The sequence below is a fragment of the Dicentrarchus labrax genome, unplaced genomic scaffold (assembly GCF_905237075.1).
Source record: "Dicentrarchus labrax unplaced genomic scaffold, dlabrax2021, whole genome shotgun sequence".
Taxonomy (NCBI): domain Eukaryota; kingdom Metazoa; phylum Chordata; class Actinopteri; family Moronidae; genus Dicentrarchus; species Dicentrarchus labrax.
In genome coordinates this window covers 3,006,127-3,019,878 of record NW_026136702.1, presented here as the reverse complement: position 1 = coordinate 3,019,878, position 13,752 = coordinate 3,006,127, and the positions used below count along the sequence as shown (strand labels likewise).

The 13,752-nt window shown below is 41.0% G+C and overlaps 1 protein-coding gene across 4 annotated transcripts in view; it reads right to left on the bottom strand.

Moving 5' to 3' along the window:
* The window catches only part of LOC127379377 (adhesion G protein-coupled receptor A1), a 149,768-nt gene that overhangs the window by 19,510 nt on the left and 116,506 nt on the right, over nt 1-13,752 (bottom strand). For all 4 annotated transcript variants that reach the window (XM_051428883.1, XM_051428891.1, XM_051428911.1 and 1 more), the window contains 2 exons: nt 12,997-13,124; nt 6,675-6,798 (listed from right to left, as the gene is read on the bottom strand). In XM_051428883.1, the coding sequence (XP_051284843.1) occupies nt 6,675-6,798; nt 12,997-13,124 (252 nt within the window). The remainder of the gene's footprint in view (nt 1-6,674; nt 6,799-12,996; nt 13,125-13,752) is intronic.

Below are 13,752 nucleotides of genomic sequence, written 5' to 3'. Positions count from 1 at the left end.
AAATTCAATGGTTCCTCTAAGCTGTCTTCATTTGGGGCATATTCATTATATCGCCTCCCTACTGTTTTTGATGCATAAGTAACCAGTCTACTGGAAGCCTTTTACATGTGGGGAAATGAGCTCAGGAACACTCAAATTGGACCGATTGGAAGCACAAAGCAAATCACTGCAGATACTGTAATGTCTAGAGCCTTTTTTTTTTTTTTGCCAGCGTTTGCCGTCACAACTAATTTCACAGTAGCACACTAATGAGAAAATCCTCTGTAAAGCATCTTTAAGCTGACAGTTGGATGTAACCTCAGATCTAGGTCACGTCCTTAGCCAAGTTCTTTGCTAAATTAATAGGTTATTTAACGCCGGTCACACTCACTGAGCAATCAACTGAGATCCACATTTTGATGGTCTAAGGTGAGGTGAGGTAAGGCGAGGGAAAGCAAGGATATACTGTATGTTGTTCTGCAGCTTAATATAGGCAAACAGAAGATGTAGCGTGACAGCTGGGGTGTTGCTCAAATCAATGACAAAACGAGCCTCGTTGGAAGAAAAGATAGAAATAGAGATCAGAGATGACTTTGACTTTGAGGCCGTAAAGACATCGGATGCTGCATAGCGACAGTGCCACGGTGGGCGGGGTGGAAGACTGAAGAGTGGCATACAGATAGAGAGAGAGAGAAAACGAGTATAGGATGCAGGTGGAGTTGGTAAGGGAGGAGGGCGACGGGAGGAGGTCTGGGTGGGGAGTGCATGCTTGAAGTGCTGCGAAAGCTGCCAAAGCTAGTTTCAGAGCTCCTTGAAGTTCCTTCTGTCGGAGGGAGAGCATGTACTTATGTGTTCCCCTGGGAGGAGGGAGGGGAGGTATGTGTGTGTGTATAGAGGGGAGGTGGGATGATTGGTGGGAGTACAGAGAACTCAGCAGGCACTGCATGTATGAGTGTGTGTGCATTTGAATGTGTGTGTGTCTGTGTGCGTCGTGTGATCACACATCTCCTCAAGCAGTCCTGTAATTATCCCAAATTGTGTCTGGTGGGGCCTGCCTCGATCCCAGTGGAACAGCAGACAATCTGGGCTCCTGCCCAAATCTGCAGAGAGTTGTCCTGTTAGCAGTGATTGGGTAAAGGAGGAGCAGCAAGAAACATTCAAAGGCCCCGGGCTAAAATTAGATAAATGAATGAATGCTAAATAAGTTAAAGAGCATGAGCAGGGCCAACTAAGTTACATGGCTTTGTCAACAACACCTGCGCAGAGACTGACTCAATGACTAAATGGCTAACATTTATACGTACCACTTCTCTAACAAGGCATACTTTATGAAAGGGTTATAAGTTGTAGCTAATGGATGTATTTGTTGTTAATGAATCATGTATTATTGCCTTCTACGTCACAGTGGAAAGCATTTAAAAAGAATAACTTTCTGGTTGTCTTTTTGGATGGTCCTTATAACTGGATCTTTAATTCATCAGAACTTAAATGAACAGTTCAACCATTTACATTATGAAAAATAGAGAATATCCAAGCCAAAATCCACGACAACTGATTAAAAAACTGCAATTGATGGATTATTGTAGCGGAGGAATTATTTAACAAGCACTTACTAACATTTATAACTGCAGATCTCTGATGGCTTATTATATAGTGAAAAATGCATTACCCTTTCTGATTAGCCAACTTCAGTTTTAAATGTTAAAAGTAAGTTTATAAAATGTAATTAAGGGTTATTAAAGAGCTAGTAAACAATGATTATACACCAGACACAAAATGGCAACCCAAAAGTTCTTCTTAATAATGCCTCACTACTGGTAAATAAAGCATTAAAGCTGCTATGATCACATTTTTTACAAAAAAAAAAAAAAAGTGACAATGTGAGAGGGGTCACTGTCCATCACAGTGATGGACCTACAGAGAATTATCACCTGAATCTGCAGCTCCCCTCAGTTTTACAGAGCTTTGAAGTGAGCACCAGTCAAAAACCAAATGAGGCAAAACCAATCCATACCCTTACTTACCCTTAACAAAGTATTCCTCCTAAGAAAATGGTGATTATTTACATGAATACACTATCAAAATGATATATGGGTGTGGGTATTTTTTTTTATCTTGGAGGTTAGGAGTATTAAGAGTCTGAACTCCATCCTCAAGATGACTGTCAGCAGAGTGAAGAGTTGAATTGTTACTATATATAGTAAAGTTATTACTGTGATCTTAAAATGCAGGGAGCAGGTGAGTGAGGAAAGCTAACACCTGCCATTTTGTGTCAGTTACAGTTGTGGAGGAAGACTTGACGGCTGTGACACGAGTGGTGACTTCATAACAGACTTCCCTGTCACCGAGCCTGCTGCTACTGTACACAGCTCAGGCAAAGCTGGCTGGCATGAAATATGACGCCCTGCATTTCAGCATGTAGAGGTGGAGTCTTCATACTTTGGAGAAAGGGGCCACCTAAAGTGCTTGTGACAGCAGAAGGGGAAGCAAAGAGTCCCAAATGTGCTGCAACTCACTCAAATAAAGGGAGCGAACAAGGCCCATTGAAAAGATTCACTGAAAGAAAACAGTGACTGAGTGAAGGAAGTTGAGACTGTGAGTGAAAAGCAGGAAAGCAGTGTACATCAATCTCTTTGCGACTACATACAGTAAATGCCCCCCTGCTGAGGTGAGCTGACAGTAGAGGATGCTCTCCTCCAGCTGATGTTTCATGCTTACAACCTAAACAGGTCCAACTCAACTGGAAAGGAAATCCACCAGGACCATATGGCTTTCCAGCCATGTGAAAGAATACAAAAAGCATCATATTACCTTTTAATTCTTACTTTCTCTCTTTTTAACACAGACTCTCAACCTCAAACATATGTGCCATCTCTTATCTGTCACTTTGAAATGGTTTAGCTATTTCGATGAGCAACACACTCCAATTAACAACAAGAATATCTTTGTTGTTCCCAGTCCTTTTACAGTGTTACATTCTGTATTTACTATATACACTGAACAAAATTATAAACGCAACACTTTTGTCTTTGCCCCCATTCATCATGCGCTGGACTCAAAGAAGACTTTCTCTATGTACACAAAAGGCCTATTTCTCTCAAATAGTGTTCACAAATCTGTCAAAATCTGTGTTAGTGAGCACTTCTCCTTTGCCGAGATAATCCATCCACCTCACAGGTGTGGCATATCAAGATGCTGATCAGGCAGCATGGGTATTGCACAGGCGCCTTAGGCTGGCTACAATAAAAGGCCACTCGAAAATGTGCAGTTACATCACCCAGCACAATGCCACAGATGTTGAAAGTTTTGAGGGAGCTTGCAATTGGCATGCTGACTGCAGGAATGTCCACCAGAGCTGTTGCCCGTGAATTGAATGGTCATTTCTCTACCATAAGCCTTCTCCAAAGGCGTTTCAGAGAATTTGGCAGTACATCCAACCAGCCTCACAACCGCAGACCACGTATAACCACACCAGCCCAGGACCTCCACATCCAGCATCTTCACCTCCAAGATCGTCTGAGACTAGCCACCCGTACAACTGCTGCAGCAATCGGTTTGCATAACCAAAGAATTTCTGCACAAACTGTCAGGAACTGTCTCAGGGAAATCTCGTCTGCATGTTCGTCGTCCTCATCGGGGTCTCGACCTGACTGCAGCCGCCCATGGTGGCGGTGGGGTTATGGTATGAGCAGGCGTGTGTTATGGACAACGAACACAGGTGCATTTTATTGATGGCATTTTGAATGCACAGAGATACCGTACGAGATCCTGAGGCCCATTGTTGTGCCATTCATCCACGACCATCATCTCATGTTGCAGCATGATAATGCACGGCCCCATGTTGCAAGGATCTGTACACAATTCCTGGAAGCTGAAAACATCCCAGTTCTTGCATGGCCTGCATACTCACCGGACATGTCACCCATTGAGCATGTTTGGGATGCTCTGGATCGGCGTATATGACAGCGTGTTCCAGGTCCTGCCAATATCCAGCAACTTCGCACAGCCATTGAAGAGGAGTGGACCAACATTCCACAGGCCACAATCAACAACCTGATCAACTCTATGCGAAGGAGATGTTTTGCACTGCGTGAGGCAAATGGTGGTCACCAGATACTGACTGGTTTCCGGACCCCCCTGGACCTCTCCGGACCCCCCCAATACAGTGAAACTGCACATTTTCGAGTGGCCTATTGTGGCCAGCCTAAGGCACACCTGTGCAATACCCATGCTGTCTGATCAGCATCTTGATATGCCACACCTGTGAGGTGTATGGATTATCTCGGCAAAGGAGAAGTGCTCACTAACACAGATATTGTAAAAACATCATATTGCAATTATTTTGACAGATATTGTGACTGCAATATGATTCACAATTAGAGGGAATGATCCTTTTTGGATTACAAATTTTTTTTTTCTCTGTCAAAACTATTCAAATCATGATGATGTGGAATTTATGGGGGTCTGTATCAAACAAACTTACTTACTTCTTACATCTGGAGAAGAAGATTTGGGCATGTCTGTAGAACTACAGCTACTACTTCAATATAATGCTGTTCTGTCACACATTTTACCTTTATCAAACTGCAGTTTCTGTGATTTGGATATTGCAATATAGCAATTTTGATAATGTTGTGATTACTTGTGCAGCCCTAATTCCTCCATGTTACACTTCCATTCCATTCTCCATTCTTCAAACAGCCTAAAAATAGTGAGGTGCCAGCAGGCAAGAAAGCATTTCTCTGACCTGTTTCCAAACCTATCCTGACACACTCAAATCTCAACGTCCCTCCACAGGTCTCGCTCACTCATTCGTAACTGTGGGCTGATCACCCATGTGACCACACACTGATTGGGGGTCAAAAGGGTCAGAAAGTCCAACTGCAGGGACACACGGCTGCATCACAAGATGAGGCTGACTTTCCTACATCCATCATCTTAGGCATTAGTAGATGGTATTCTGATGATCCAGAGAGACTTCACCGTTTGTTCCTCTTTCTCTATTTATATTTTGCACATTTAAGGTTGAGCATTACTCATTATGTACAAAACAGCTGAAAACATTCTGGGAGGACTCCTTCACAAGCTGCGCCCACATACATGCTTTTATGTATGCAGAGAGATGAAGCTTGATGGAAGTGAAAATAAAACTTATCTTTAGCTAAATGAAAGGCAACAGAATGTGCAGACAAAATAGTGGAGAACAAGACTAAGTTAACATCCATGCGAAGGTATTTAGTTACTGAGACAATGAGATGTTTAGCAGGTGTACTGTTAAGCACATTCATCTTAGTTTGCTAACAGCCAACATTTACTTCTTAGCCATTACACAAAGTGCAGCTAAGGCAGATGGGAATGTTGTTATGCAGGTATTTAGTCAGAAAGTTTTGGCAAAATCAAAATTTTGAACTGATGATTGGTGCTTGATAAAAAAAATCACCGAAAGTAATGTAATTCATCCTTAAGGGGACATGAATGAGCCCTTTTAGAATGGGCTCCATATGCACCTTGAGTGACCACTTGTGATAGGATCTCACTTCCCTGCTCTACAGGGCTGTATCCTACTAATTTTGTCAGTCCATATCCATTATTACTGTCCTTTTTTCCAGTTCAGCGACACACTCGGCCGTCGCTTTTACCCGCGCAGTCAGCAGCCCTGGAGGTAAAAGGTTCCTGCGCTGTGGGATTTTATAACTGAACTTTATGAGCAGGGCGCACACTTTTGGTTTTTCAACTGTGTGGAAATCTGATGTTTTCTGCTCACAGATGATGAAGAAAGACAATAATGCCAGAGAAAGTAAAAGTGCCTGTTGTGCTCCCACTGTGAAGCATCTCCCTGTGGCGGGGCTGCTGACTTGCTGTCAACCCAAGAGTCACTCACAGTGGACAGTAGTAGAGGAGGTTGTACCACCGCTTAGCAAACACACTAGGAAATAATAGTAAAAAGTAAGAAATAACTAAATGTGTAATGTTTCCCAAATGTACAAGAAGAAATAATTAACAATATGTCATAGAAAATGTTTCTAAAAGTTTATTTAAAAACTTTAAAGTACCTCCTCACTCATTGACTCCGAAAATTGTGCGATTTTTTCAAACACTGAGCACTGAAACTATCATCTGCAAGCTTTGGGCATGACAGCCACAGTGGCACAGCTGCCAGGTGTGGGAACACCACCAACTGTTTGTTGACCACCTACAGACAAAACCTGTCTTTTGTTACTGTTGTGCATTAGTGTTCCAAATAATATTATAATACCTGTGATGCTGTCATTCAATGAAAAGTGATATGGCTAAACATGGAGAAACCTATGTGGATAGAATTCTAATAACCTGGTGATGGTTTACATACTGCCACTTTCCAAAATGTCCATAGAAATGATATACAATCTGCTAAGCTATAAAACCCACAACTAACCCTAGGCAACAAAAGTGAACACAGACAGACAATAGAGAGACAGAGAGTGAGTACATTCATGATGGTAAAGCCTGAATCATTGGGGCTCATGGAGTCAACACTTAACTAAAAGAGTGACTAGGACATATATGCAGCTGAAGCATGAAAGCACATAAAGCTGGGTTACTATACGTCCACATACTGCACTCAGGGGCCTGCTTGCTAACACCTGAATAGACATTCATAATCAATTTTCTGAAAAGCTTTGTGAGTGGGATGAATGAAAAGGGAATGCACTTACTGCTTGACAGATGATGGGGTATTTGATTCGATTGATGCCGCCGGCAAACACAGCAAAGGTCAGAGCCGTGTGGAAACAGAAGTTGAGAAGCATATGCCATCCCTTCCGACTGATGCGGATTGCGCTGCCAAAAAAGACCAAGAATCAAACAAATTAGCAGGTACATACCATACCACACAGTGTTTTGTGATTCATCATAAAGTAAAATCTCACTGAGACTCAGTTTTCAAGGTGCGTTACCCATCAGTCACTTCTAGTATGATTTAAGCAAGTCTTTTACAAGGTCTGCATAAATTGCCTTTTTCTTTTACCCTGCTACTGCCATATAGATTAACAACCACAGGAGAGCCTGGGGAATGCTGCTCATAGAGCTTGAGTAGTGCAAACAAGCCATTACATACTCCACTGCCAATACATGTACTGAATAATAGAATATTTTCAAGTACACTGAAAACATTTTAACCTTGGTTCAACTTTAAAAAGTAAAGTAATAATTCACACTTAATTCAATTTCAAGTTAAGTCAACATATTTCTATTATGGAAGCCCTGAAATACAAGTGATTTATTTTTCTCACAATAGTTTTTTCAAACTTGAGTAAGAAATTAAATAAAAAAATATCTTGCCTTTCAGGGCTTCTGTATTCTATTCATCTCAATAGAACGTTTTTTTTTTAGGTTAAGGCAAAACATTTAGCAGAGATATTTATCAAAACTGTCGCAAAGCCATTTTCTTTTTAGAGTTGTTAACACATCAAATAGTACATATTGTATTGTCTCTTGCTTATTAGTAGGGAGAGCCAGAATCAACTCATAACATTTAATTATGTACCTTTGCCTGGGTATGTCATCAATCATGCACACAAAATCACTCACGGTCTCACCACATTCGCTCTTAATAACTGTATTACTACAATCGCAGTGTGGAACAGGGAAAACATTGTAAAAATAGCACCAGTAACAATGCAGAAACACACATAAAATAATGCCCACAGACTTAATGCATGACTCTGGCCCAGGTGTATTCTAAACATCATGTCTTTCAATTTGACTCTGTATGGACAGTGCTAGATTCCTCATAAGATTTCCTTCAACACAAACATTCACAGATCTATGCCACTCAGTGACAGAGATCCACTGCTTTTAAGTTCATTTTGATTGAACTTTCAGAGGAATAGTGTTTACAGGAATGTTGTTTAAAATCTTCAGACAATGAAAATAAAGTGATAAAAAGGTGTCAGTTTTAAGATATGAACCTTTTCAAAAGGTCAAACCCTACGCAAACACAGAGAAAGACACAGAAGCATAAAACAGGTTAAGAATACTTTCAATCCTCAGTTGACAGAATGGTTGACACACTATAATGTTTATTTTAAAATGGTGGACCTCAGGGAAAAGAAAAGGGCTATTCACAGATTTTAAGTAAGAAGTCATTCTGTATACAACCTTCATACACAGCTCCTGCACCCACTTTCACACATACAGTACATGCAGTGGTATATGCACACAAATAGGAATCACTCTACTGGTTTGATGATGAAATAAAAAGCGATTGCTTCCAGTTGGCTGGTCCAATTGAAGTTTTCACAATGTAAAACTATGCACTCATCTCTACTTTGTGAAATATGGCATCAGCCAGGGGGTTACACAGCATTGGGCAGTGCACTTAACCCACATTACCATTTCCATCCAGCTCTTAGACAATAGGCTAAATAGGTCAGACCATACTAACATATTTGTCGTACTATATGAATTAACAGACCATCGATTCTTTTAATTACTTTCCTGTGTCGGCTCCCTCCTATTCATCCATACAGTCACTGTCACCATTTGAAATTATATAACCCTGTGCTGGAAATCTCCACTCCCCAAAATGGAGGAGCGGAGCCCCGGCTGCACGTGAGCCAACTGTAGATGAAGCAGTGGCTCAGCAGTGAGCTATGAGGCGTGTCTGGGGCCGGGCTTCACTGCTCTGTGTAAGGGGAGGGAGAGTTAAAGCTGCTGTTGTTGATGCCTCTGCCGCCGTCCAAGCACTGAACTCCATCCAGCAAAGAGGCCATAAATCAGGCCGGCTCCTGGCCTCCCTGGAAGGGGGTTTTCATAGGCTCTGCTTTGGGCTTTCATTGGGTCAAGTACATTAACCTGGCAACCCTCCACATCCCCAACTCTCAGAGGGTGGGAGGGGGGATAAAACTGTCCTCTCTTTGCATCTGCTCTCTCACCCTGCACCCACTGCTGAGCCAAATGTAAGGGACGATAAAGCTGTGGACAGTATAATGTGACACATTATACAATGGGTAGTTTCAGCCAAGCCATTTCATTGGTGGAAGACACGTTCCAAACATGCTGATCAGTCCCATAAACCACAGGTAGCAGTGCTGTTAAAGGGAGAAATGGAAGTGGTTTTATGCTAATTATGAAGCAGAAAAGGAACCACCTGGCAACAGGACTGACCTATATGGTTGAATCAATAACAGAATATAAAAAATATTCCCAATACCAATGTATATATAACAATATGGTAAGTCCCATATACTATAATATACAGTAATTTATGTTCAGTGCAATTAACTGTATTCCACTTTATTAAACTAAATCAGACAAAACTCACACAAAAACAGATTTTTTTTTGGCCACTTGGGGACAGCAACAATCTGTAAACACAACAATTATATTATCACATTACAACATGTTGGGCACAAACATTCAGAGTCATGGTTCTGCCTACGGATGTAAGACCAGCTCTGTTTAGGTCTCCATCAACTCTAGAGGGAAATGGCTCTCTAGCAGCTAACAGCTCCAATATGTTCACTAGCAAGCTGCTAATGCCTGTTATTTGGTGCTGAGTGTACAGTTAGGTTTATATGAGCTTTTTTGCAGAGAACAGCTGCCTACTCAGCTCAAAACTAAGCTGATGAGAACTGTGAGACTGAACCAAAACAGTAAAGTTGCAGGCTGTAAAACCAAAACAATTAGCTAAAAGACGCTACAAAGCCCGATAGTAGAGCTGATGGGAACTGTAGAGTCGGGTGATACTCCTTCGTGAGTTTGCATTAGTGACCTCTTTTAGATTCAGCTCATCCATTGTTAACGTAAAAATTCTGATCAGGGCAGCTTTTATGTACCATACTTTGTTGCTTTCAAATCATTTATTTGGATTACGAAAATGAGTTAAAAGATAAAACAACATGATCATTTTGTCATTATGATTACACTACTATCTCTTCTTTTTGGGTTCTTATGTCCACTAGTTTTCACTAAACATAATCAGGCAACACACATGTTGGTAGCCATTATCAACCACTCTCTTTAATTACAGGCTTATTAAACGTATTCCTCATTACTGTCACAAATGATGTGTGTAGTGATAAAAAGATAGTGTAAAAAAAGAAAAGAAAAAAGAAATCTAATATTATTTCTATTGTTCCTTTCCTTCCAGTAAGTAATTAAGAAGTTTCAGATTTTTTCTAACAAGATTCCTATCATACTCTGGCTGATGTTTAAAAAAGTAATGTTGCAGTTCTTTTTATACAGAAGAAAAAGTCATTTGATGTCCACTGGAAAGCCTAAATTCCTCTGATTATGTCTTTTGTTTTTGCATGACATCCGTGTGCTCTATTTCGACTGACTTTTAGTTCTGGGAATACTTTAGACGTAAATTACACTTATTGGGTTGAAAGGATTTTGGGTTCAAAGACATCATACCCACCACTATGTTCTTTACTAGGCTCATACATCATGCATCAGCATTGCACCCATAATCATTCTATGTTGGCTCATTCTGCTGGCAGAGACAGAACCAACAGCACATACTGTATGCATATATTTATGCATGTATGTGTTAGTTAGCTGAAGTGAGAAAGTGACAAATTTAAACATGCACAATCTACTGTGCCTATCCTTAAACAACCTCCCTCGCATTGTGCCCATTTAACACGCAGTCCCGGCGCTTCACGGCTTGGATACTGTCAGTCAGCTGGAGTGATACTACACAACTCGAGTGTTACTAAACAGAGATGTGTTTTAGTGCTGGGGAGTGCCTAGAGGGAGGTGTGGAGGACGAGGAGGTGTTGGAGTTTGTTAATGTGACCGCTGTTGACAGAAAAAGCTACTAACCCTCCCCTGTGTGTGACAGACAAAAGCTCTGGCTTCATATCTTAAATATGGGCTTGTTCTCACTCTAGTCTGGACTGGAATTAATGTCTTTTTGCTCTGAAAGGGCCTTTGTGATGAATGAGTGTGTTAACATGAGTACAAGTATGCTGGTTACAATCAGGGTTTTGTATCTCAGTTAGGCTGTACCTATGTAAACATATTATTTTTCCTGGTTTCAGAAACCTGGATATGCTAGCTTGAGCACTCTAATTTTCCAAGTTGCTGACCATTCTCTGCCACGCTCACAGGCAACTCAAGTTATGGAGAACACCAGGTTTTTGATGTTCCATATAAACGTCATATCCCCAATATGAACCATGGGCAACTGTGGCACAGCATGTCATCTAGGAATCTGAGGGGGCTCAATTCCTGGCTCTACCAATCCAGTCTAAGTCTCCTTGGGCACGATACTCAACCCCAAATTGCTCCCGATGGCTGTGCCATTGGTGTCTGAGCGTGTGTGTATGTGTGAGCTTTATGATCATCGTCAGCGCTTTGGATAGGAAGCTGTATTGCTCCTGATGAGCAGTTGGCTCCTTGCATGGCAGTCTCTGCCATCAGTGTATGAATGTGTGTGTGTGTGTGTGTGTGTGTGTGTGTGTGTGTGTGAATGGATGAATGTGACAAGTTTTGCTGTATAAATAGCCTGGCATTACCAGGCCTCAGACTCAAGACTCAAAGACTAAAACCGGGACACTGATATGCATGTGCAAGTAAACATACTCATGTGCGCTCTCCCACACATTTGGCAAAACTACAAGAGGGCATCATTGCGTGATCATACATATAAATAACATTGTTTTTTCTCAGAAATATCTGATTCCAATATAATTTATCTAACTAATCGTATATTACAGCACAGGTAGTTGTGTTCTTCAGCCTTTTTAGGTATTTATTATGTATAATAAAACAAAAAATCAACACTCATAACTCTGATACTTTCCACTATGGTTTATCACCTGTAATGTTTATCTGAAGTTTTTGGAATACCTTCTTCCTTAATTGATGCTGTGTTACATTACGACCATTTAATTTTTATTTGATTGAGGGTTTTTAGCACTCTTCTTGACCTCATTCCTAATACTAAAAACGATATAATAAAAAAAAGACAAATTCTGCATAGAACAGTAGAATATCCAGTGGCGTTTGATTGCATTTCACTTCACAAATCTCAATCTCCTGTAATTTTGAAATTGCCCCTGTTTCTATTGCAGTTTTCCTTTTTTTTTCCTTTAGTCAACACTGCAGTCCTAGACGACAGTAAGTGATGCTGCTGTTTGGAGCCCCAGATGCTGTCATCACTGTCTGACTGCAGAAGGACGCACCCTGTCTCTGTCCCAGGTGACACAGATGGATGCAAACTGCAAATGCTGCAGCGTGTTCACACAGTTTCATACATTTTCTGCTTTAGTCACAGTAAGGACAGGAAAGCATAAATTAAAAAAAGATCTGTCTGACAAAACATCAGTTAACTGTGTTATTCTAAGAATTGATGATGAAAATGAGACATTTGAGACATTTTTCCTTTGTATTAAAATGGATGGAGAGCTATTACAATAATATCACATTAATGCCACGGACATGATAAAGTGACTGATGCTCTACAAGAACAACAGATGATGGATTGGTGTGCTGAAATAATACGCCAGTCAGGCTCCCCCTGCTTTAATAACAGCATCCACTGCAGATGAACCTAAGAAGAGCAGACAGATGCCACAGTGTCAAACCACGAGAGAGCCACATGGTGCATTCTCTGTCCTTGTCTCCATATGGAATAAAAGGAATAAAGGTGGCCTAAGTAACCCTTAGAAATCCATTAGAAGCATAAATTTCTGCTATGACTGTCTGAAACACAAACACACACACATACACACGTGTGTATGTGTTTTAGATCCTCTTAGTCAGACAGGCTGCAGTGCTTTACGCCAGCCTAAAGCATCTGACTCACACCAAAGTCAGCTCAGGATCCGTGACACAGGAATCAAAAACAAACTGTAACCATGAAGGAAAAAAGGCGGGAAATGAAGAGATTACATAAGCGTCTGCCCAAGTGTCCATATGTATAAATGAAGTTAATGGCTGTAATTTTAAATCATGGTGCGACAGGCTGAAGAGGCTTAAAGTTTAAAAGTATACCTCAACGGAACTGAGGTGGTGCTTTCGTCTTACCTGTGGTGCACTATGTATGTGATGATGGAGGCGAAGAGGCAGAGCAACATGACCGCCGTGCAGGCATACACGACCGGGTGCAAAAACTCCCCAGGGTATGGGGGGAAAGACAGCACCTTCTTCAGATCCTAAGGCATAAAAGGAGAGAGAAAAACAGGGGATCAGACAAAAGTCATCATAAATACAGTATCATAAAAATAATCAGTGAGGAAGAACCGGGCCTGCACACTGACAGCATTTCCGACAATCCACCCAAAGACGAAGATGATGAGCCCTCCATATGCACAGGCACAGTATACTGCACTGACGAGATATGCAGGCAAAATACAAATGAATGTCAAGGAAATGTCTTGGAGTTAAAACGCTGTCCAAATCAGCATAAAAGAGTAACAACCCTGTTGAGTGAATACTCTCCCCCCTGCATTTACATTTTGCATTTCAGGCATTTAGCTTGACACTCTTAGCCGGAGCGGCTGAGTGCAACAATAGCATAAGCTTCCATAGTCTGCCAACATAAAAAAAAGCAAAAACAAAAATGGATAGCAGCCAAGCAAAAATAAAAAAAATCATGAAAACAAAGTTAAGTCGCTTTTTCAAAGACACATTGTTAACAGACGCTCATTAAGTCCTTATCAAAATCACAGTCGATTTGCTTGGTAATTTATTCTACAAGACGAACTTCTTCAACTCTTACAGCACACATTTTGACAGCTACACTTTAAACTTGTTTTACTGCTTTAATGTATCAGTGTATCT